This window comes from Perissodus microlepis, chromosome 9, assembly GCF_051167445.1.
Source record: "Perissodus microlepis isolate ML-2025 ecotype Zambia chromosome 9, ASM5116744v1, whole genome shotgun sequence".
Lineage (NCBI taxonomy): Eukaryota > Metazoa > Chordata > Actinopteri > Cichliformes > Cichlidae > Perissodus > Perissodus microlepis.
In genome coordinates this window covers 27,881,227-27,906,262 of record NC_140469.1, presented here as the reverse complement: position 1 = coordinate 27,906,262, position 25,036 = coordinate 27,881,227, and the positions used below count along the sequence as shown (strand labels likewise).

Genomic DNA, 25,036 nt, shown 5'->3' with positions numbered 1-25,036 from the left:
CTGCAAGGCAACATGGCATTTTCACAAAGAAACCTGCCACTCACTGGATATTCTCTCTCTTTCGGCTCATTCTCTGTAAACCCAAGAGAGGGATGTGGAAAAATCCCAGCAGATCAGCTGCTTCTGAAATACTCAGATAAGACACTTAAAAACCTTTCTTCCCCCGTGATGCTCAGTTGAACTTCAGCGGGTCGTCGTTTTTGTGACTCCTCTATACTCTGTGTCCTCCCTCTCATGGGTGAATACGGTGGTATGAGGTTTTGGAAGCTGATAAAAACAAATTTTAAAAAATCTATTATACAGTATTTTTAGGTAATTAAAATGTTGCTTAAAGTTTTAATGTTGCTGAAAGTTGCTCCTCTTTACTGTAATAGAAATATTTTGATGTCTTGTTTTTAGGAAATCTGCTGAAATGTTAATGAGCAGCTACAGAACTGGGAGAAGTTGCAAATTTGACATTTTATGAAAACAACACATCTAGAAAAAACAGATTTTATGAAAAGGACAAATTGATTTATGAACATAAACTGACAATTAACTTTCTGAATAGGCCGCCTACTTTTTCAACTGCCTGATGGAGTCAGAGTTTCAGCATCATTCAAGTCAGTCAGTCTGCATCATTTAACTGCCTGTAAATATAATCTTTAGAGGCAGTTTTTAGTTTTTTTCACCTGCTTTGAAATTTCACCGCCTGTGATATTGATTAAACTGCTTTAATGTGCCGGACAGAAGGCAGAGACTCAGCAGTAAAAAGCAGCAAGTGGTGAGTAAGCACACGTTGACGTGGAGTTCCTCGATGCTAAAAACCTTTTGTACATGCGCTGCACTCCCTCTATGCTATCAGCTCTGTTTCAGTTTAATGTCTCTTGTCTGCTTTGCAGTTTTATCTCAAAATGCTGATGTTGCAATAATTGAAATGATGGGAGAAATGTATCATTTTATTCTCCTTGTAAACGTGTTTGATGCACCTCTGCTGTTTTTTGAATTACATCAGCAACTTGAACTATTTACAGAAATCAGATCACACACACACACACACACGCGCGCACACACACACACACACACACACACACACACACATATTAAGCTGTCAAAGTGTGTGTAAAAGAAGCTTTTATTTCTGTTTTGCAGTTTCTGTTCCTGTCCGAGGTTTTGCAGTGGCGAGCTCAGACCACACCGGACCACATCCTCTACACCCTGCTCAGCTCTCGGGTACCAGCACACTCGCGCACAACTGACCACCTTAAAAAATTGTACATTTTGAACTGTATAACCTGCTGCTGGTGAACTGTAGGTGAAAAATCTGCAGATCAGTCATCGCTTCTCTGTGAGATGCTCAATACAAGGAGAATAAAAGTGGATTATAATTGATACCAAAACAGATCTTTATCCATGGAATCAGTAGCTTAAAATCAGGAATTTCAGGCTTCATTATCATGGTTAATTTAAGTAAATAAATAAAAACAGGTGTGACCATACTTAACGATGATTATGAGCTAATTCGAGCAAGTAGAAAACTGAATAATAATTATCCATAACTTTAAGCTTTAACACAGCTCCTCAAGTGGCCGTTAGATGAACTGCAGTTTTTGTCCTTTGAGTGTGGCAGGTTGCTTCTTGATGGCTCACACCGTTCCCCTCTCTCACCTCCCACAGGGGGCAGTGTCCAGCTCTCTCACCTGTCTGCAGCTGCATAAGAGGGCGGAGCGAGTGGCAGCTCTGCTGATGGAGAGAGGCGGTCTGCAGGAAGGAGATCATGTCGCTCTGGTGTACCCGCCAGGTGAGAGACGATGCAGATGTTCAATGTACTTTTCAGGTGACAGCACCTGGACACTGCAAGCATCTTTCACACCTGTGTGTCTCCTTCTTCTGCAGGTATAGACCTGATCGCAGCCTTTTACGGCTGCCTGTACGCCGGCTGTGTTCCCATCACAGTGCGACCGCCTCACCCTCAGAACATCTCCACCACCCTGCCCACTGTTAAGATGATTGTCGAGGTCAGACTCTTAATTTGTCTGTTAAACCGATGCGGTTTCTCTTTCAGTCAGACCTCCAGGGCTCAAGCTCTCGCTCCCAGCTAATTCCAGACTCGTATGGCTCTGGCTGACTTCTGATCTCCTCTGGGGAAAAAAGGGAGCTTAATTTCTTCTTCTGTCTTTCTCTTTCTAATTGTGCAGGTGAGTCACTCGGCGTGTGTGATGACCACCGCCGTCATCTGTAAGCTGCTGCGCTCCAAAGAGGCCATGGCCACGGTGGACATCAGGAACTGGCCCCCAGTGCTGGACACCGGTACAGCGTTTCATTCATATCCGCACAGGGAAATCACGCTACTTTAATTTAACATAAATGCAGGTCGTGCACAGCCGCCTCACAATGCAGTCTGAGTAGTTCTGGTTGCAGATATAAACCTAAAGAATGCACATTAAATGAAATCCTCTGCTGTGATGAAACCTGCCTTTACAGCTCCATCACTCTGTGATTTATCGAAAAATAAAAACTCGCTGTAGCTGCAAGTTTGTTATCAGTTTATTGAACTGATGCGTGTGGAAGTGTCTTTTCCACACCCCTCAGTCCATATCGCCGCTAGTGTTTTGTCTGCTGTCAGCACGGGTCTGAATCGAATTAATTGAATTACAATTTTGGCTTCCAATTATTATTAAAACAAAAATAATTCTGTTTCTTTATGTGTGTGTTATAAATCACAGACACTCTTTCCCTTTGTTTTTGCCCTTCAAGAAAAATCTCCAAATCGCTCTACTGAGTTCAGCTGAGCCAAGATGACTAAAAGCAAAGAATAAGATCTAGATCACCCTTTAAATAGAACAACTGGAACACTTAATGTTTTCTTCAGTGAACCCACTAAAGAAATTGGTTATCTGCACTTGCTGTAGTTTTGGGATCACTTAGGGTTCACTTTCATGTGACAGTTGGCTGCCTGTTTCAGCTCCCTGTCCTTCGTCCTGTGGTTGCCATCCAAATCTCCGGCTGCTTAAACTCACCCCAGAGAACCAAACCTTTCACAGCCTGCAGTCTGGAGGTGCAACTGTCTATTAATGAGTGCACAGACCGGACAGGCTACATCTAGGCAGGTCAAAATTTCAAGACAGGTGCGGACCAGATTAAATGTGAGAGCCTTGAGTTTAGTGCACGTTGTAGAGATTTTCTCCCCGTAAACGTACCAGCAACAAATCTCCAGCTAGTCAGAAACTGGTCAGATGAGAACATGTGAACTGTGCATGGATGATCATTTAAACAAGATCATTTAAATATGAAGTTTATAGGTTTGTGAAAAATATCAGAGGGACCAACATATTCCCTGTGACTGCAAAGCAGAGATACTCATCAAAAGCTTTTACATATTCAGATGAATATTCAGATACATGCTCTTCTCACACACATACACCCTAATGCTTTTTTTACTCTCATCTCCGTGTGGCTGTTGTGCTTTTTCAGCAGAGTACGAATACAGATTAAGAACACTTGTATATATGGATCAGGTGAAAATAAACACCGGTGGGTGAGTGCCACTGATTATAAAGGAATATCTCACCCAGCGTAACGCCGATACTCAGTGATGTAGGAAAGGGATCTATCAGGCTGCAGTTGTACACACAGAGCTTGTTAGCACTGCTTGTTGTTGGTTCTGTCTTCCCTTGGGATTTGTTGACAGTGAGAGAAACACAGAGTATCACCATGCTTGTGCTTTAAAGCGGTCTCTTCTTATATGGAAAGTGAGACATCAGTCATGTTGCTGTGATTCTGCTGCAGCAGAGTATTTGAGGCCCTTTTCTCTCTGGGTTCAGCTGGAGGTCAGTGTTTGAAATGAGGCTGTCCTCTTGAGTGCAATGAAATAATAATATATATGTGTGTGTGTGTTTGTGTGTGTGTGTGTGTGTGCATGCTGCAGATGACCTGCCAAAGAAGAAGCCTCCAGCTCTCTATAAGCCCACCAACCCGGACGGCCTGGCCTATCTGGACTTCAGCGTGTCGACGACCGGCATGCTGGCCGGAGTTCAGGTCAGCTCAGCCCTAATCCTCACCAAACCACTGCCGCCTGGTCCCACTCCCCTCCTCTTCCTCCTCCTCCTCTAGTCATTACTTTTCTTATTCCAGAGGGAAATTCAGCCATCAGAGCAGCAGCAAAATGAGTAAACAGAAAGCAGAATGAAAGCACATTTGGCTCACAGTTGAAGGGCTTAGTCCAAACACACAAACCGCTTCTTCCAACTAAGATGTCGCTCGCTTTTCAAAGATTCATTTACCGGGGGGAAATGTGAAATGTTTTACTTTAAATTTAAATTCATTGTGAACCTTCCTATCTTGCTCCTTGTTTGTCTTTTTGTGTGTTTCGTGTGTCTCTCTCCCTCCCCTCTCGTCTCCTCTCTGCTCCAGATGTCCCATAATGCAGTTGCAGCCTTCTGTCGGTCAGTGAAGCTGCAGTGTGAGCTGTACCCGTCCAGAGAAGTCGCCATCTGTCTGGATCCCTACTGCGGCCTCGGCTTCGTCCTCTGGTGTCTCTGCAGGTTGGTGCAGCTCCTAAATGCATCTCCACCCACTTACAAACCATTAAATATGCATTTTACACTCTTTGAGGATCCCCCAGTTATTTCATTTTGCACTTCTTTATGTTAAAGAATGGGTGGTCCAAATCAAAGCAGCACAGATCTGAGCTTGTACTGTATGTAGCTGCAGTAACTTAGTATCCCACTTAAGACAATGTGTATTATTCAATCAGATTCAACATAGCTCATCAAGCAGCTCAGAGCAGGAGGACAGGAACTGGCAGGAATGGCACAGGAAATTTTTAGTCCCTATTCAAGCTAAGCACTCTGAAACACTCCCGCCGTGATTTGAAGGATGGAACAAAACTGTGTCCGAGGTGCAAAATCAAAGGCACACCCACCTTACTCTCTAAGTAACTCCCAGGTTTCCAGAAAAGTAAATAAAAGCAGATGTTTTGTGAATCATTAAAGCCCTACATCTGTTTTAAGGATTAATACTCTTATTTACCCTCTCAGGCTCAAATTGAGGTTTTGTTGCTAATGCACAACCAAGTCCTGCAGTGGTACTTCTGAGTAAAAAAAACTCATAAAATATGTACGTGGGGTAATCAGGTTGTTAACACCTGCCTCGAGAGGGTTAATATATATTTATATATTTAAGTTCATTTTAAAATGCTTTACATCTGACTTACATGACTTCATCTTTCTTTGTTTTTTTCATTTAATAATGTGTGCAGTGGGTTTCAAACCTGAGCTGCATGCACCATGAGAACTGCAGCACGCTGCTAAAAACAATCTTGCATGTTGTTATTTTGAACACCCTCCTGTTAAATGGGGGGAAAGGAAAACCTTAAGTTGAACAATGCTTAAAAACTGCTTCACTATATGGATGTGACATGACACAGGCTGAGAACTACAGATTGGAGCTGCCCCCTTCATCTTTTACTCTTGCATTATATTGCATGAACCTGTGGATGCAGTGACTCATTGTGTTTGCTGACAACACTTAGTGGCAATTTAAGAAATTCATAAATAAATATAACTTTTTTATGTTGAACATTTAAAATATTCTAAAGTATTTGAGCATTTCCTGCCCAGATACCCTGACTAAACTAACCTGAATCCACTTCCTGGAAGAATTGGGTAGAGTTGTAAATAATAAATTGTGTTACACTTTTAGTGTAACACAATTTAAGTGTTTATTGATGTATTTTCAGTAAAAGGGGGGAAAATTAGCTTTTTAACATGGAAGGTTTGGTTATACTCATCCCTACCTCACCCTCTTAAAATACAAGAACAGTGATTTGTACTTAATGATAATAATAATAAGTAATATTAATGTTTAAAGGTCTCCGTCTGAAACTCGACAGTCTTTAAATCGTTAAATCTTGGCTCCAGCCTGCAGGTCTGCTTACTTTCAAATCTTCTTCTCATAAATACTCAACTCGTCTGGAGCCGATATCTGCTGCTAAATGTCTTCGGAATAAAACAAATCATCCTCGGCTTGAGGATTTCACGTCGTCCTCGCTGACAGTAGCTCACATTTACATCAGATTGTTACACAACCCTGTGGTGCTGGTTGGCCGGTTTCTCAGGACAATAAGTCATAGTCTTAGTAAGTGTGACTGGTTATAGAGTGAGTGAATGTTAGTTTTACTGTCCAAACCAGTGCAGTACATAACCAGATCATCAACACTCGTCAGTCTCCTGATGTTGTTAGTGCTTGTAAACATGTCGTCCATTTTTAAATTTGTGTTATTGTTCTGAGTCGGCACATGCAGATCCCCGACACACACACTGAAAAGCCTTTGTGTTGTCTGCAGCGTGTATTCTGGCCACCAGTCCATCCTGATCCCGCCGGTGGAGCTGGAGTCTAACCCAGCACTGTGGCTGCTGGCCGTCAGCCAGCTGAGGGTGCGAGACACCTTCTGCTCCTACAGCGTCATGGAGCTCTGCACCAAAGGACTCGGCCTGCAGACCGAGGCGCTCAAGGTCAGCACAACAGTGAGACGAGCAACGTGTCGGTTTCAAGTTCTGTCTGTTTACATATTTAAGACCATTTTCAAACATGGGAGGTTTTTCAGAAGGCTGCAGATACAGAAGAGCGAGCTGCAAACAGTCCTTCAACAGTAGAGACAAGCTGGTGGGCCATGAAAAACAACTTGATAATAGAAATCTCTGATATAAAATATCAATATAAAAAATGAACTTTTTGTTCTGATCACATTTGCAGCTTCTGATAAACATAATGTGTCCAGCCTCCAGTTTGCTCCTGTGATTAACTGTAGGACAGAGTCTGATGGCTGTGCAGCCTGGTCGAGGCCATCGATTGAAAAAACATTCTATCGACGTGTTTTACTTCATCTAGATGTGGTATCTTCAATGTTTTTATTACTTTGTGTGCAAAAGAGAAGTTCTGTCATGGCCCCGGTTTTTGTTTTGTTGGAGTTGCTGGATGGATTAGAGTTCAGGCTTCAAGTGTTTGAAGAGTTCATTTCTGTGTGACGAGCTTCTTCTCTTAGTTTCCATCAGTTCAAGTTCCTTCAGTGTTTCCCTGCTTGTTTTTCCCTCTCTCTCATCTTTATGCCTCTGTCCTCATGTTTGGTGTGTGTCTTCTTGTTTCCATGTTTGCTATGTTTTCCTTTGGATTGTTTCCTCTACTCGTACTTCATAGGTGGGAGTGTTCATGTCTGTATTACTTCCTTTACTTTTTACTTTTGTTTTCTTTCACGTCCTGTGTTAGTTTTGCTTCCTGTCTCCCTCTGAATGTCCTGATTGTCCTGTTACCCTCGTGTTGGTCCTTCCCTAATCAGCCCTCCCTGTCTATAAATAGTCCTGTCTCCCCCTTGAGCCTCGATTATACTCTGCAGACACAGACAGCTGGAGACACGACAGTCGCGCAGTCATTCCTGTTGTACTTCTTTAATATTCACCTGCTGGACACATGCAGGTGGTGCATTGTAGTGTAGTCTCTGTAGCAGCATCTGCTATGCTCCATACATTTATTTATTTGTTTATTTACTTTCTGACCTCTATTATTTTGGATTCTCTGTTAGAGCCATATTAAAGGCACACTTGTTGATGTTAGCAGTATTTGGATCCTCGCCCTTATAATCCACACATCCTGACACAAGAACAATGGACAGCACTCGTATACACCACACAGTGAAAGAAAAAGCCAGACTCACTGTAAATGTTTCATGCAGCTTGCCTGCCTTGTCCACAGTGCTGCAGGCACTGTGAAGTTCTTGTTGAGTAGAGTAACTCTACTCCGAGCCTGCAGGTGGATCTGCTTGGAGGAGTCAAAAGTAAAAAATGAAGACTAAGAAAACACAGCTTGCTTGATTTTAACAGGAACCATGAAAATAGAAACATGACCGTCAGTATTTACTGAGCTTCCCTAAAAAATCATATTTGTTTTTAGTACTCGTAGCTTATAGCAAGACAGGTTCAAACCTCTAAGCTGGCCTGTGTGGAGCTGAATGTGCTGCGTGGGTTCCCTCTGGCTACTCCGGCTTCCTCCCACAGTTCAAAGACATACACGTTAGGTTAGTTAGTTGGTGAGTCTATACTGGCCAGAGGTGCGAACGCAGAGTAGTTAAAGCACCTTAGAGAAGATAATAAAGTGCTGTGTGAAAAGGTGAGTGTGGGTTGGAGTGTAAATTGCTTTGAGTGGTCGATCCCCTACAGTTCAAAGCCTGCTCTGTAAAACATGGCCTTCTAATAGATATATATGTTTTTCTGCTGGTGCATACAGATGTCAGGACCGTGTTTTTCCCAAAGTTAGACTCAGTCAGCGGGAACATGTACAAATATGTTATCTTGCAAAAGAAGGCACACCAACCAAGTTCCTCTAGTTGTTGCCCTGTTTATCAGCCTCTGTGAGTTTGTTGTGTCAGCATGTAAACAAGCTCCCCACCTGCTGCGAGTACTGGTTAAAGTGGATCTTGACGTTTCAGCAAATCTCCAGAGCAGAACTGTCGCCTTGTGCTCTCAAAGATGGTTGAGTTGTCTGAATGTGGTCACAGTGGCTAAACCTTCAAAATAAGACGATGGAACAGTAAAATGACACAGCAGATAAACCCACAGCCTCCATGTGAGTGAGCAGACAGCAGCTCCACCAAGTCTGACACTGCTTAGCTCACTTCCCTCACGCTCTCCTCTGCTCAGCGGTAATAAACTCTGTCTCCATCTGCTCAGCCCGAGGACACATCTGAAAGCTGGAGTTACAGACACCGACGCCTCTGATTGGTCACGGATAGAAGCCACAGAGTTAATTTTAGTGACTATCTGTCTTTAAGTTTCCATGGAGACTGAGCGTTAAACGCTGAGAGAAAAGCAGAAACAAAGCACTTTTTTCTTGTCTCCTTTACAGCTACAGATGAAGCAAACTTTATACTTTTGTACTTTTTTATTTTTAGTCACAGTTTTTTTTTTTTTATGTAACACCTACACAAGAAGGGATTTGAGCGTCTTATTATTCTGGTGAACTAAGTAGGTTAAAGAGGCAGAAAGTCAGAAGAAAAACGTTATATTTGAAAGGGTTTTTTTCTCATTCCAGCAGTCCACAGCTGTACTCTCTGGGATTAGATATAATTTTCCTTTCGTCTCTTTCGCAGGCTCGGGGTCTGGATCTGTCCCGGGTTCGAGCCTGTGTGGTGGTGGCAGAGGAGAGGCCCAGGATGGCGCTCACACTCTCTTTCTCTAAGCTCTTCAAAGACCTCGGCCTTCACCCGCGCTCTGTCAGCACAGCCTTCGGCTGCAGAGTCAACCTGGCCATTTGCCTGCAGGTAAAAAGCAAACCAGCTGCTCCTGCAGACTATTCTGTACGTGCAGTTATCACAAAAACTTGGTAGAGTTCAGATGGAGCTTTGCACTCAACAGTTTTATCCTTCTAAGTATTCTGCAGCTTAAATTCTTTGAATTTTTATCAGTGGGTTAGGGATGTTCCTGCTCACTGATTTCTAGTCCCTAAGTAGGAAAACTTGGTTAAACTTTGTCTAAAGAAATACTTGAAACTGTTAATCAGATGGTTTGAAAATAAAAATCATATTTTATAAGCCACTGAAAGCTGTTACCTTGCACATACAGGTTAGATTACCATATGCACCGAGGATGAGCAATGCACACAAGAGGCCGTATTTCTGATTTGCATGGAAATCGTTCACATTTATTATCCCCAAAGTCGGCCTGTCTTAAGGTGGAGCCGAGATTTATACAGACAGTGGTTAATTGTAAGACTTCCTCCTACGTGCACTGGTAATTGCTTATCAGGAGATCTTCAGACAGACTACCTTATAGTAAGAAATCATAAAACAAAAGCCCAATCATGACAAACTTACCTTGTGAAAGTCGCCAGGAAGTCGTCCAAACTGGCGCTCCCATCGTCATTGTTTGGGAGCTTTCCTCGTGATATCCTTGCATGTGAAAGCAAAATTAAATTGAAAACTTGTAATCATAAATCAGTATATTTAACCCAGTTAGTGACCTAATCTTCTTCATCTTTATAGTTTTCTTTTGAAATTTCCTGGATTTGCTTCCTCTGTATATTCGCATAAAGGAATCTGTTTGTACCTCCTTTCCTGTGCCTCCCCCTCCCTCCTCTTGTGTCGGCACCGAACCCTTTGTTTTGGCACCACAGTGGCTCATGTGTAGTGCTGTTGTCTGACCCAGGAGGGTCCTGGTTTTAAGCCCAGGTCAGGGCTGGGCTCTTCTGTTGGACTTCAACAGGTTTCCTGAATCCTGCGACTATTAATAATCCTCATATGAGGATTAGTTAAATGTAGAGAGCAAATATCCCTACAATATCCCACTTAGCTTCACTTCTTCTTAGCTTCTTTAACCAAAAATAGTATTTTTTTAGCTGCTTCTCTCCCATTTAAGTTGTTCACCCACTGTAAAGTTAGCTCGTCGCTCCAGTGAAACACTGTCTGAGAGTTTGGGAAACTAAATCTTTCTGATCACTGTGATTGGCTGCAGGGCACTTCAGGGCCGGACCCCACTACTGTGTACGTAGACATGAGAGCGCTGCGTCACGACAGGTACGGTAACCTGTCAGTAAGTCCCGCCAGCCGTCTTCCTCTCGCTTTACTGTAAAAAGTTTTGACGATAACACATTTGTTCCAGGGTTCGATTAGTGGAGAGAGGTTCTCCTCACAGTCTCCCCTTGATGGAGTCTGGCAAGGTGAGTGCATTAATATTTATACATTAAAATTTGCATGTAGTTTCAAATCAAATCAAAGCATCCAATCAGCATAGTGCTAAGAAGTACAAAAGGTTTCATTAAACCCCACAAAAGTTCAAGTTCCACATGAGAGGCGATTCATGAAATTTTAGGTGAAACATGAACCGACACTGAGCAGCTGACAGCAAATTACCAAAGACACGCCGGGATGAAGATGTAAATTGAATGGCAGCACGTTCCAGGACTATTCTCTGCTTTTCACTGCATGTCCTCCCACATTCAGTGAGTCAAAACAGACAGCAGGTTTGAGTCGATGACGAGCCTTCAAATGTTCATCCTCCCTTTCTGTCGGTGGGCATGTGGGAGGAGAGAGACGACTATTAGATAGCTGTCAAACATGTGTGCTTGTCCATTAGTGCAACTGCAGAACTGCCCGACCCGAAAGGTTTTACAAGTTTTAGATTAGGATTCATGTGGATGTGAGGAGGAAGCCTTAAACGTACCCTAGAAAAACCTGTAACGTATCAGACCATTTTTATTTGCGATGTCTGAGCCTTTTCCAAATCTCTGCCTCAAAAGACAATTGAAAGATTTCTTTGTGGAGGCCTCTGAGTGAATTTTATGCCAAAATCTAAAGGAGGCGGTGCTTACACTCAGTGCCTCTCAGTTCATGCCGCCTTCGAGCTCAGAGTTGGAACTTTGCCACTTCTACAGCCTTCAGAGTGACTTTGAGCCTCAACAAGTCTAAAACAGACAAATATAAAAACGTGTCACCCATCATACAGTTGAAGTAGCCACAGAGACCAAACCCCCTTTTTTGTAGCAGGCTGTGCGCATGAGGTTAGAGATTAAGTAACTTTTTGAGCCAGTCCTCTAACGTTAGAGGAACTGTAATTTTTTTAACTTCCATGTTCATTTTTCAGTCTCTAGAAGCTCTTACTTAGCTCTTCCTGCCATGCATCCACTTCTGCATCAGCAAAGCTGCTGTTTAGTCACTTTTTAAGTGTAGCAGGAAATAAAAAGGGTGTCTTGTAATGATGGCTTTATTATTTAAATAAAAAAGTTTTGACTCTCACATGTGTTACCATGACAATGTATACCATTTATTATATAGGAAACTATTTACTTCTTGATGTACAAATAACTGTGATAAAATGCAAAAAAATAAAGACCTTGCACCTACTCATGTGCACCTGGCAGATGGCAAAGGAAGAAAAAATCATAACCTTTGGTAAACGGCTCGCCCACATTTAGTAGCTGCAGACCAGTGAAACCAGGTTATTTTTAGAGTACATTTAAAAAACAGCAAATGCTGTACAGCGTGTTATTTGAAGCTTATTTCTTTGCATTTGTCTTTCCATGTATCAGTGAAAGGACAGCTGCTGAGCAGCCTTTTTGCCTTTTGCTGCGGCAGAAATATGAAACTCACACTAAGATATTTAGTGAGGTTTAAACTGAATGATTTCAATGCTGTAATTAGAAGAAACATCAGTGGTATAAATATTTAGCAGACTAATAAAATTAGCCTTGGTTAAAGTCAGTTTATGTGGTGAAAAAAGCTCAACATGCCACGTCATGTTTCAAATCATCGTGAACTTTGCAGAGTCGGTGAGGGTTGAGTGTTTGGGACAGTGCCATAACATTTCTAATAAAAAAGGCAGAGGGCACCTGACTTTAAGCAGAAACCTATGGAACCGTGCTCATTTTCACTTATTCACTGTTGCTTATTATTTGTGATTTACGGTGCTGCATTATTTCTCTTTACATCTGTTTATGGTTTGGCACAAAGGGAGTAACATCGATTACTGACTCCAGACTTCATACAGCTTGTAACATCATGCTCCTCTATAACACTCACTCCTGCTTCTGCCCCTGAAAAACATAAATTGGTGACAGTAGCATAGATCGTATGTATGTCGCAGATTTCTTGGTGTTTTAAGACCAGGTGTGACATGCCTGACCTACAGCGATACACAGAAAACCAAGAAAACCCAACAGTCAGATGAGCAAACACTTTGGCAACAGTGGGAAGGAAGAACTCTCTTATAACAGGAAGAAACTGGGACTGGTTGGGGATGGAAGACACGTTGTGCAAAACACATGTTGTGGAAGAGAGACAACTCCAAACTGGAATTTCTTTTATAATCAGAGGAGTTGCCACTGGTGGCCATTGGAAAAGGTAACAAAGTTGTTGCCCATGACCTCTGGAAAAAGGTTAGCGTTTCTCATATGTAGGACAGAGCAGGAAATCTCCAGCCTCAGATGTGTCGTGACTACTGGAAATACTCTGGTTTAGCAGAGAGAGATGCCTGGAACGAACCTGCAGAGGGCAGGACACATGACACCTGATTGCTCACTGTGGATTCAGAGGACTATCATTTGTGTTTTTTCTCATATGGGCTCAGTCAGACTTAACACAAACGTTTAAACTGTTGGAATGAAAGCTTTCATTTCAGATCTGTCAGATATTTGTGATTTTAGATAAAGAACCATTCGATATTTTCTAGAAGAGTTCAAGGCTGCAGCATCTGTGTGAAAGTGGCTTTAAACTGATTGGAATGAGCTTGATGCTTTTAAAGGAATGAAATGAAAGTGGCGCTCTGGCACTAAGGACGGGGTTTTTGGTCCATGCCGCCCCCTTCTCACTCTCTGGCGTCTTTACTCCAGCTCTGTCAGCCTGATAAAGACATCAAACCTCCCTAAAAAGCTTTTAAAACTGGTTTTGGCATTGAAGGTCTAGTGATACGTTCCTGAATACAGAGCTGTCATACAGCAACTCAGATCTGCAGAGATACTGATGGCTGAGCAGCACTTACTTCAGTTTCATTACTGAGCTCTGAGCAGCTACGTGAGACCAGCAGGAGGACTAAATATTAAGAGGCTGCATGTCTGAGGGATTTGATTGATTGACATGTTGAAGCTCTGAAACTAAGACTAAGCATACAGAGTCCAGTGTTAAGATGTTGATGTTAAATTAAAGCTGCCAAAAAAGCATTTCTGTTGAGACAGAAGATTCTAGATTTCTGTTATTTCCATCTTCAGCTCATTTATATTTGGTGGTTTGTCTCCTGTGGGAGCTGCAGCGAGGGCTCAGTGGAGAACAGAGAGAGATGTGGGATGGAGGTGGATTCCACAGCAGCTCACAGATGCACAGTAACTGTTCGTAGGCTGAAGCAGTTTAAAAAAGGCACCCCGAATTATACTTTACAATTGGAAGAAGAGTGTCAGCTGACAAAACAACTGCTGTGGGCTACCACTGAGATCAGCTAACACCATGATCAGTCTGTTAAAACCTTTAGTTTCTTTATTCCTTCGGGATATCTCAAGACCAGAACCTCGGAAACCAGCAGTCCATAGAGAAAGACTTTTCTTGGTTACTAAGCCAGGGGTTTCTGAGTCTGTCTTCATTTTGATCAAAAGTTGTGAATTTGAACATTTTTCATGAGTTTCTGACCTTGGATGCCTCCTAGACCTAAAATTTTACAAATGAAGAGTAGCAGCTTTGTGGCCACTTACTTAAGACACAATGTGACATTGACAGAACGCTTTGAAGCTAACATGGTCCTCAAATGCCTTTCAGCTCTTAGATTTAACAAACTGTGCTTGGTTTGATGTTTTAAAGCTCGCTGAAGCTCGTGCTTTTAGCACTAAACTCTCCACTGTCCCGATCTGTCCTGAAAGCAAACTGATGGATCTTTTCTTGGAGCTCGACGAGTCGTCCACGTCTTCTTCCCCCACGTTGACACACAAAGAGAGGACGTCATGATTCAGGGCTGGTCATCGATCGGCACGCTGTTGTTTTTGACTCACTGCATGTGGGAGGAGGAGAGAAAACTAATGATTGCTTTCCACTCAGTCCATCGCTTCTTTTATCGCTTCACTGACACGATGTTTGTTGTGTACGTGCAAAAACATCAGAGGACTTCTGCTCGGTAAACATAATAAATGGCTGTTATTTGAAGTGCGTTCACATCCGTTTATAAGGTTGTTTTATGTATTTTATGTCCGAGCAGCTTTAACAGGCGATGGTGTGAACCGACAGTGAAATGAAAGTGTTTTTAACATAAACAGCTGCTTCTATTTGTGGGGCTGTATTCCTGCATGAGTCAGAGTGAAGCAGGAAGCAGGGAGATTGTTTTGATTCCTTATTTTTACATCTTATTTTTCAGATCCTGCCCGGAGTTCGTATCATCATCGCCAATCCGGAGACCAAAGGACCGCTTGGAGACTCGCATCTCGGAGAGGTCGACAGACACGACCCGTTTCTTTCTTTTCTAATTGTCTTTTTCTTCTTCCTGTTCTTTCTTTGTTTTTGGCATTTTTGGGGCAAAATTGTTGAGCTCCTAACTCAACCTAAGAATTTATGAGCAAGAGTCCTGTGATTTATTCCATTGCTAGGCGTTCAAAGTGTGATTGGTTTATTAAAAATATATATTTTTACCGATAATTAGAAGACCAAAGAGTAAACTTAACACAGCTAATCATAAATTTTACTGGTATGCAGATCTGGGTTCACAGCGCTCATAACGGCAGCGGTTACTACAGCGGTTACGGTGAGGAGGTTCTTCAGTCCGACCACTTCAACTCCAGACTCAGCTTCGGAGACACTCAGACCGTCTGGGCCAGGACGGGCTACCTGGGCTTCCTCCGCCGCACCGAGCTCACGGACGCAAACGGAGGTTGTTTGTCTCGCTGTGTGCAACGTGTCATTGCTCTTGTCGCACCGTGACTAACTGTGTGTCTTTGTGTCTGCTTGAACAGAGCGACACGATGCTCTGTTCGTGGTGGGAGCTCTGGAGGAGGCCATGGAGCTGAGAGGGATGAGGTACCATCCCATCGACATCGAGACCTCCGTCATCCGCGCACACAAGAGCATCGTTGAGTGGTACGTGTAACAACAGCAGCAAAGTCTTTGAAGGATATTAAACGACCACAAATAGCATATAACAGAGGGACGATAGTTCACTGAGACAAGCAGTGAATAATGCCAATGATTCACTCAGTCGAACGCATTTTAATGTAAAAGGTAGAGTAAAGATGGGAAACCATCATCAACAAATTCAAGAGTTTAGTCCTCAACAATCACCAGAGCATCACTGAACAATAGCTGCTTGGTTGTGAGAAGTTCTTTTCTACCAGTGTGTAAGAGAAGAAGCTGCAAGACGAAAATCTTATTAGCAGTAATCAAGCTACTGTAATCAGATCCAAAGGGTTTGGGGAAGAATGTTCTGCAGTTTAGATACGACTAAAAGAGACCTGCAGTAAACTTTAAGGTGAGTCAAACCATGACAGTTCTGCCTCTGAACTAAATGTCATTTAAAATGCATGCTGTTGATGAAATGTTCATTTTTCATTTGCAAACAAAACTTTTATCTTTTTTTGTTCCTGAACCGACACAATAGGGCACGCGAATGCCGGCAAATATGAGCTGAGAGATATATGACAGATCAGATGTTATCTGTCCGTCCACTGAGCCCCTCGTCCCATAGATGGACTCCCAGTTCCACTGTTTGCAGCTGGCAGCGCTCCTCGTTCTGCTCTGCAGCCTTAGTGAGCTCGTCGCAGAGACACATACACCAGTTTTCCAGTCGTGCTGCAGGTCGTGGTTAGAGCGACCTGAGAGCAGGCTTTCAGAGCAGAGCAGAGACTGTCGTCAGCAGCTGCTGTCCATGATGGTGGAGCTGGAGTCAGTCCAGCTTCAGGATAAAAAGGTTTAACTCCAGTCTGGTCCCTACACCCTTCCCACCCAGTGGCTCCTCCTCCTCAGTCTTGCGGCTGCTGAAGGGTTTCCTAATGAAGGCGTGGATTAGAGTCTGTTGTGGACACAAACATCTCCAGACATCACGAACGAGTGATTAATAGTTATTCCAGGTTTACTTTTTAAAGCTTGAGCTTTAGTCGTTGCCCTGCGCCTCGCTCTTGGCTTATAGCTTTTATTACTTCTTGGCCTTTATTATTGACATTTAAAGCAGCAAAATAGAAACTAAAATCAGTTCTGAATCTGTTTTTGAAAACATGAGCATTAATGTGCAAAGTGTCCATGAAAGGTACTGGATTTTGTTTATTACTGTAGTTATGTGTAGTTGTGTGTGTTGGACATAAAGCAGTGCTGTGCATCGGTGCAGAGTCAGTGCTGGCTTTGTGGCTCACTTCTACTGAAAGTTTTTGGTTTGGGCGTTCCAGGCGAGCAAGCAAATGGAGTGAAAGTTACAGGATGAGGGTTTAGAGGCCGGATTGGAACTGAGTTTGAGTCTCGGGTTTACCACAACAGGATAACATGAGAAAACTGTGCTAGCTGATTAGCACAGGCCAAACTCTCTTTGTCTTTACGCTGATACTTATTAGCTGCTGAAGCTCCACCAGCTTGTTGTTGTGGAGTTTTTCTTCCCTCCAGTGGCTGAAAAGGGAATGAAAGGAAAATTCTGTTTCGTTCAGCCTGTTTGTTTTTCAGTCATGTGATTCTCTGTAGAGCTCCAGAAAAATGAGGAGTGACACGTGGCCTTATTTAAACACAGGATTTCTACTTTAATGCAGCTTTGAATTGAGAAACCACTCCAGATGTTACAGTTCCTGCACGTCTCTGTCTCCATCAGTGCGGTCTTCCCCTGGACCAACCTGTTGGTGGTGGTGGTGGAGCTGGAGGGCTCTGAGCAGGAAGCCCTGGACCTTGTTCCCATGGTGACAAAGGCGGTGCTGGAAGAGCACTACCTGATCGTGGGCGTGGTCGTGGTGACGGACATCGGCGTCATCCCCATCAACTCCCGCGGCGAGAAACAGCGCATGCACCTCCGCGACGGCTTCTTACAAGACCAGCTAGACCCCATCTATGTGGCCTACAACATGTAGCCTGAGTGTGTGCGCGCGTGTGTGTCTGTGTGTGTTTAAGAGAGAGCGAGCATGCGTTTGTATGCTGTGCATTTCGCCGTTGTTGTTCATTTATTTCCCAGAATCAAGATGTACTGTATTTTTGAACCTGCATATGGTGTGGTCTTAAGTCGTCTGTTTTCTTTCTAGTCGTGTTGTGCTGGTTGATTGATTGATCGGTTGGTTGCTCAGTGGTGTTGCGACCATTTTTACACCCCCGCTTGACCTCGTGACCGTTACCAGGAGCTCGTCACTGTAGAAAGCCTTAGGGGAACACTGTGTAGGGGGCGCCGGCTCCCGCCGTCACACCGCGTGTCGTTTTAGGAGGTAAACGTAGAGCGAGAGAATTACTAGAGCCTGTACCTGTCATCATGTTTTACCAGTTGAATTAAAAAAATCCTGGATTTGTGGTATTATTTCAAATTAGAGCAGGGGCAGCCAGATTATTGTAAAAATATAAATATTGTACATAGACATAATAATCTATATGGAGAGGTACTTAAAACACAATGAGGTGTAGTAGCCCCTTTATGCAGCTCTCCTTCCACACCCTCTGCGCGTGTGTGTGTGAAGACTGTGTGTGTGTGTGTGTGTCTCTGTCTGTGTTCATGTGTGCAACAGGGACATTTTATGTCGTTTCAATGTGAATCAAACGCTGATTTTAAACAGATTTTTATCCTGAGACGATCAAAGAAGAGACATTTATGTGGAGACTGGAAACACACTGAAGACATCCAAAAAACGGAGAGAAATTCAGTGGCTGTGCGTGTTTCGGTGTCCAAAGTCTGAGAAAAAAATACACCGATTTATCTTTTTTGGATCTAGTTAAGAAAGATTTGCGTCTTTTTATCTTGTGACCTTCCTGGCTAAAAAGAAAATACCACAAATGCAATTTTAGCAGCTTTCTATAAAGTGTCTCATTTAAAGCAAACGTGCGGCAAATTTTGTAACATGCACATTAAACGTCAATTATCATCTTAGCTGTCAACCAGTCCTTCAGTTACCTTCCTGAATTACTTGCAGTCCCTATAGCACCCAAAGCATGTCAAGCAAAGTGCACTGTGTGAATATCAAAGAAATGTTGTTATTATCGTTATTTAAAGGGAGTTTAAGGGAAAACTGTGCATCATGTCAAAGACAACAGCATCAAGGTGTTGCTGCAGCAATTTTACATTTACTACCTTCTGACCAGCGACCAGCAAGACTCAAAGGAAACATTCATTATCTGTAATATTATTATTATTCTTTTCAAACTGACCAAATTTGTATGGGACACAAAAAATATGCCAAAACAAATAAACAAATAAATAAAATGTGAGATTTAATACAGCGAAAAGAAATGTTGTATAAAAGCATTTTATGAAATGTTTTAATTTTCAAAAAACTCAAAAATAAATTAGTAATTTGCAGAAAATCAAGACAAAACATAGACATGATAAATAAAGTGGAAAATTAATAACAATAAATTGAAGAATTCAAACAGAAATTGAATATGCAGGTGAATAAACACAGAAACAAGTTTATGACGATGTAATAAAGACAATAAATGTCAACCTTTTTATTATGTTTAATCTCATATTAATTCATTTTTGAGATACTGCTTTATTTTTGACTTTTGTCCTTCATATGTCCCATATGAACTGGCACACGATGGCTAATGACAGAAATTGGATGAACATAATAAAACATATATATATATGATTTTGGCAGCTTTGGATGGAGACAGGTATTTGTTTTTGAAGGTATCTTTGGTCCTCCATGTAAAGAAAATTGATCATTTTAAAAATAATTGTGGCTCTCCATACATATGAACGGTTAAATGGATTGAAAAAAAATATGCTGCATAAAATATCCTTTTGCTGACATTTATAATGAAATCCACACACGTCCTCGGGCCTTTTTTTTAATGAACGAATGTGCAAACTTTGGAGACAATAATCACTCTTAATCACAAAGTAAACACTTCTCCGTCTTATTGCCAAAAAAGACGGGTGCACCCAATCATTAGTGCAGGTAATAAATCAAGTAGCTGCTTGCTGTCTGGGGAAGTAAATGCAGATGTAGCTGCAGTAACATCTGGAGTCTGTTGGGACAAAGGGAACTCCAGATAAAGTTTACATAGAAAAGCTCCTATTGTAGCAATAATCCCCCAGGGACGTTCTTTACCGCAGGGATTCAGCTGCTGCCTGTGTGCACTCTACACATATGGGATAATTATGTTTAATGATTGTTCCAGTATTATAATCTCCCAACTTTAAACATCAGACACACAGCTGTGTAACCTCTGTATGTCGTGGAATTCCCAAAGCTTTTTCAGGCCGGCTACATCACAGAAAACAAGAACGAAGTCTAAACAGACTTTTAGTGTTTTTTATTGAGTGTAAACTGAATGAACTGAGAGGAAACATGAATCTAATGTGTTTATGGCCAAACTGAAATGTTACTGTGTTGTTGTCTGTGTTAAAGTCGTCGCTCAAAGTACGATTACAAAATAACTGCCTCTGTACAACACCACAGTAGATACTGCTGTAAATGTGATGCAGACGATATATGTTTAATATGAGCGTCCACCAGTGTTTGGCAGCAAGTGCAGAATTAATAATATATCAGACAACAAACATTTCCAAAAGTTAACACCTCAAAAAAGAAAAGTAAGGAGTCCCACAGCAGAGTGAAGAATCCCTGGTAGAGAACGTCCTCGGAGCTTTGGTACAACAGCTACCACCTGATGTGCACTGACTTAGACACTTCCTCATATGTACTGAGGGTATATAAGATTTAAAGATAGATAGTTTAATAACTCTATGAAAAGCTTTTAAAATAATCTATATCAGTTCACGCCGAGACTCTTGGCTAACTGTGACCTATGGAAGCGTTGAAACCTGCGAGACACTCCGCAGGTTGTATAAAAGGTTTTATTCAGAGCGTTGCCGTTGTTTAGAGGAAACAGTGAAGCGTCGTTTGTTTACATCCCCGTGGCTGAATCACGTGTGACATCATCTCATCGCTCTTCTTCTTTGTTTCACTTTGAGTTTTCTCATCAGTTTTCCTCCACGTGTTTATGAGCAGAAAACTTATTTTTATGCATATCAGAAGTTGCTTAGCGCTTGTTTGGATAACTTAGCAGTTTGGGTTTGTTAGTAGCAGCGTAGCGTTCATGTTTCAGTCCCTGGATGTGTGTTAGGTCTGTGTGTGTGTGTGTGTGTGTGTCTGTGTGTGTGTGTGTGAGGTGGATAATGTAGATCAAGACGGAAACCCCATCAGAAACTCGGAGGACTCATCTCGGGGATTGATGGGAGGGAGACTGCACGATGTGTGTGTGTGTCTGGGTGTGTGCGTGTTAGGTGTGTGTGTGTGTGTATATTGTATGTAAATAGTGTTGATTTTGTACGGTACAAGTGTGTGTGACTTGTTTTGTACACATGATAAAAAGATTAAATGACACTTTTATAAGAGCCTGCTACTGGCTCACCGTCACACTATACAGTGCAATAAAGTGCTTTGATTGGCTAAAACTCAGACTCGGGTTGTTATTATTTGTCTGTATAAACTCTTCACTCGTTAGTTGAAGAAAAAGCCAGATGTCTTACTTTCCTCACATCATCACACTATAACTAAAAGTCAGTTAAACTTCAGCCTCTCCAGGAAACATAAACCATTAGCAGGTGGTGGGAGCAGACTTCTCTCTTCATCCCTCCCAGCTGATTTTTCTCAGGTTTGACTTTTTCATAATGTCTTTATTACCGCTGGTAACACGAGGCACTACCTGCAGCCTGTTCAAGTAGCTCAGATGATCCAGCTCCTCCGGGATGGCCTCGAGCGCGTGGAGGAGGCCGCAGCAGACGGGCTGTAGAAGGCCATCAGCCCGGTATCTGCCCCACCACAGCTGCCTGCTAATCTTTTCAGCTTAAACTCAGCTTCTGAAATGTGTGTTCGTCTTATTTGGATAGATGATGGGTTGTGATCTGTGTCGTTACAGTTCCGTATTTTAATTTTATTTCATTTTTAGTTTTTGTTTTCTATCAATTTCAGGTTCAGTTAGTTTCCAGAGTCTGTTGCACTTTAGTCTTTAGTGTCAGTGTTAGTTTTAGTCTTTATGATTACTGTTATGGGGGGTCAAACTTATAAAGACTAAACCTAAACTCTAGCCACATTTTATTTCAGCTAGTTTAAGAAGTTCACAAAATTATTTATTTCTTTGTTCAATTTTATTTTAGTTAACTAAAATGTTTTTTTTCCACTTCTAACCTTGTTTGGCTGGTGGGGCTGATTTTTGCTTCCTCCTCTTTAAGGTCATAAGTATCAGAAGCTTCCATCTATTAAAGGAAATGACTTCACCTGCTTGGCAGTTTGTTTACGCTGGTTTTCTTCCAGCCTGGCTCTGTCTCTCTCCTCCTGGAAGGTTGGTGCCTCTCAGCCACCCAGCTTGGTTTTCATTTGCTTTGCTTTGATTGTTTTGTAGTTATCGAGAAGCTTTTAGGTTAGCTCCTAGTTACCATTCCTTCAGTTTTTCTTTGAATGCCACTAAGAAGTTTTGAGTTAGTGAAAATTATCGGCGTGTGGATGTACATGCTCTGTTATGTCTGAAATGAGCCGGGCATAACAGGGTAGATGTGGACAGATTGAGGACTTTGTGTTATTGTTGCCAGCTGCTATTTCTTGCAAATCTCTGAAGCTTTGGAGAGTTATGTCTGAAACTCACCTGGTTTCTGGAACAGGGCTCAGATTTCAGTGTGCGCGTACTTATTCTCTTTAAAACAAGTATGAGCATCAAAATAAAGGTTTTCTCTAAGAAAAGAGACCAAAGGAAATATGAAAGTAATGCAGAAAAAATTACTGAAAAATAAACATTTTTGATACCAAGCCATGTATTCTGCAACTGTTTCATGTTTGTTTGAAGACCCTGTGATCTTCACTGTCTTGAGAAAAAAAAATGTTGTCCTTCTTTCTCTCTTCTCCATCTTTCCCAGAGGTTTAGCAGATTTGGGTTTCTTGGCTCAGTCGCCAGCTTCCTCTTACTCACTCAGATTATTAGCTGTAAACAGTATTTAAAGAAAAAAAAACTTATGGACAAACAGAGTAGAACTTTAATATAAACCTGTTTCTAATTTTCTGTCCTCTCGATCTGATCCAACAGTGTAATCAGTAAAATCTTCTCTGAGGATTTAGAGTCAGAAATGACAAAATGATGTGTGGGGTCGACGACGGTGCTGATGGATGGGGTTTCCTCCCCTGTTCCTCCAGCACATTAAAGTCCATGCGAGGCTGAGTTGGTTTATTTCGCTCTGTAAATAGTTGCACAAACAGTCAGTGGGAAAAAGCTCATTACTCCCAAAGGAAAACACATTTAGTGGATGCAGGTTTAACCTCCAAAGGCCTGAGAATTTAAAGACACAGCTCACCACCAAAATCAGATTCACATATTTTTTGCCCTGGACCATCCATCCATTTTCTGCTGCTTACACAGGTTTCAGACTTCCCTTTCTCCAGCCACTTCCTCCAGCTCTTGATAGGACACCCATGAGCCCACCTGAGAGACATAATCTCTCCAGCTTGTCCTTGGTCTGCTTTAGTCTCTGCTCCTTATGGGATGTAAGGGAGGTGTCAGCATGGTCCAGACGCTTTTCTTACAACTACGATGACCTGGATGACCGAGAACCTTCACAGACATACGAGGTGTCAGCATCCTAATCAGATCATGCCGTAAATCAAACCCCCCCCAACTCGTTTCACTGGACTTTAGAGTTTTGGTGTCAGCTGCCAAGTTTTTGAGAGGGCTGCCTTTTCCTGAACATTACACAGCCTAATGACATTTTTTTTTTGAGTTTTTTAAAGTAAATAATATTAGTAAATAATACAAATATGTAATATCAATAATAGCATAACATAAATAATATCAGAGAATAAGTAAATAATAGTTAATCACATTTGGGAAAGTTTAACTATTTTTTGTTTAACTATCAATTTAGAATGTATTAACAATTGTTATTATAAAGTGCTGCGTTGCATTAAGAATGCTTTTCACGGGACAGTGTGGATGAAGAAGGATTAATGGGATTAAAAAAGTAAAAGCAGTTGTGAGACAGATGTTTATCTTCTAAAATTCAAAGGCAAACGAAAAGCATGTAATCCCTGATGTGAAAGACGACGGGCCTCATTTATGCATTTGTCCTATGAGCAGCTGATCTTCAGAAACTTTTTCCAAAGCGACACAATGGAGCACAAGTTAACGGTGGTCTTTGCTCGTTTAGAGAGAGTGCCTGTATTTATTTTTTCCTTTTAGACATTGCAAAAGTTTGTAAATGAAGCGACTGACGGAGCCCTCGGGTCTACGAGCATTCGGCTGGCAAAATAGCGTCACATTCTATTATTGTGTAAAATTATAGGTTTTTAGCGCCTTTAAAATGTTTCAAACTTATTCTGAAATTCAGGATGCAAAGACGTCAGATTTCAATTTTAAAATCCCGTTAAAAGCCTTTGTCTTTAGTCTCGTCTTTCCTCGCGAGAAGATTCGTTTAAACTCATTTTTGCTCGATTGAGTCATTAAATGGAAACGAAATTTTGTCCTTAGTGGATCCATTTAAAGGAGCTGCTTTTTTTAGACATCCGCTCTTCCACTCTGATGTCGCTTCTTTTACCGGCAGTTGTTTCCACATCCACAGGAGGTCGCTGTTCGCTTTCAATATCAACACTCACTAGAAAGCGCCTTCAGATTGTGGCTGCTTGTGCTCGCGTTGGTTCAGAGACAAGCGAGGGACGTGTGACGGGGACGCGCTTTGCTTTGAACATGAACTGGGAGTGAACTCGGACCACCGCCTCACTGGAACTCAGATCACAGGACTAAACACACCGGGTTTCGGTCCCAACCTGCAGCGGATTCCTGCCAGTTTGGACCCTTCCAGCTGCGACTTAATTGGCTTTACTTTTCTCCACATCGGGATAAACATTTACCTCAAACTTCTTTGGAAGACTTAAAAGTAATTGTTTCCTGCACCAAAGTGAGCCCCGCTTGTGTGCGCTGAATGAACCTGTGCGTAAAAGCGCGTGCAGCAAAGCGCCTCGATCTCGATCTGAAGACTGAGGTTTGGTCACTTCTCATAACACACGTGCTTCCTGCAGAGGATGACAGTCAGATGAGCGCAGAGCTGCTGTTCAGGTGGGTTTAACCCTCCGCTGCTGGATGAGATGCCACCATGTCCTTTACGCACCGACTCGCTCTGCGCCTTCTCATCTTCACCTTCATCCTCACGGTCAGTGCTTCGCTTATTATCATTATTAATGCTTGTTTTTCTTCAAATATCAATTGAATCAAAATGCTTTTTATGTTTTTATGGCTGATTTTATGGTCTTAAAATATTACCGAGTTACCCAGTTGGCGGTTTGACGTGTTTTATCCCGTCATTGTGTTGGAATATGCATTAACTAGACGCACAGTGAGTTCATAAAGTCTAACAATGTATTTATCACCTACAATAAAATGACTTCA

The 25,036-nt window shown here is 42.0% G+C and overlaps 2 protein-coding genes across 5 annotated transcripts in view; both read left to right on the top strand.

Moving 5' to 3' along the window:
* The window catches only part of LOC146380674 (disco-interacting protein 2 homolog C-like), a 71,836-nt gene extending 50,767 nt beyond the window's left edge, over positions 1-21,069 (top strand). For all 3 annotated transcript variants that reach the window (XM_084939979.1, XM_084939978.1, XM_084939977.1), the window contains 14 exons: positions 1,132-1,212; positions 1,657-1,780; positions 1,876-1,997; positions 2,178-2,289; positions 3,908-4,017; positions 4,393-4,523; positions 6,326-6,494; positions 9,122-9,292; positions 10,482-10,543; positions 10,629-10,686; positions 14,856-14,930; positions 15,191-15,365; positions 15,448-15,571; positions 17,280-21,069. In XM_084939979.1, the coding sequence (XP_084796105.1) occupies positions 1,132-1,212; positions 1,657-1,780; positions 1,876-1,997; positions 2,178-2,289; positions 3,908-4,017; positions 4,393-4,523; positions 6,326-6,494; positions 9,122-9,292; positions 10,482-10,543; positions 10,629-10,686; positions 14,856-14,930; positions 15,191-15,365; positions 15,448-15,571; positions 17,280-17,532 (1,767 nt within the window). In that variant the 3' untranslated portion in view covers positions 17,533-21,069. The remainder of the gene's footprint in view (positions 1-1,131; positions 1,213-1,656; positions 1,781-1,875; positions 1,998-2,177; positions 2,290-3,907; positions 4,018-4,392; positions 4,524-6,325; positions 6,495-9,121; positions 9,293-10,481; positions 10,544-10,628; positions 10,687-14,855; positions 14,931-15,190; positions 15,366-15,447; positions 15,572-17,279) is intronic.
* A 3,219-nt stretch (positions 21,070-24,288) lies between these two features.
* The window catches only part of LOC146380673 (vasoactive intestinal polypeptide receptor 2-like), a 58,390-nt gene continuing 57,642 nt past the window's right edge, over positions 24,289-25,036 (top strand). The window contains exon 1 of one of the 2 annotated variants that reach the window (XM_084940116.1): positions 24,289-24,800. In XM_084940116.1, coding sequence (XP_084796242.1) covers positions 24,744-24,800 — 57 coding nt within the window. In that variant the 5' untranslated portion in view covers positions 24,289-24,743. The remainder of the gene's footprint in view (positions 24,801-25,036) is intronic. The other variant, XM_084940115.1, reaches the window with a different exon arrangement.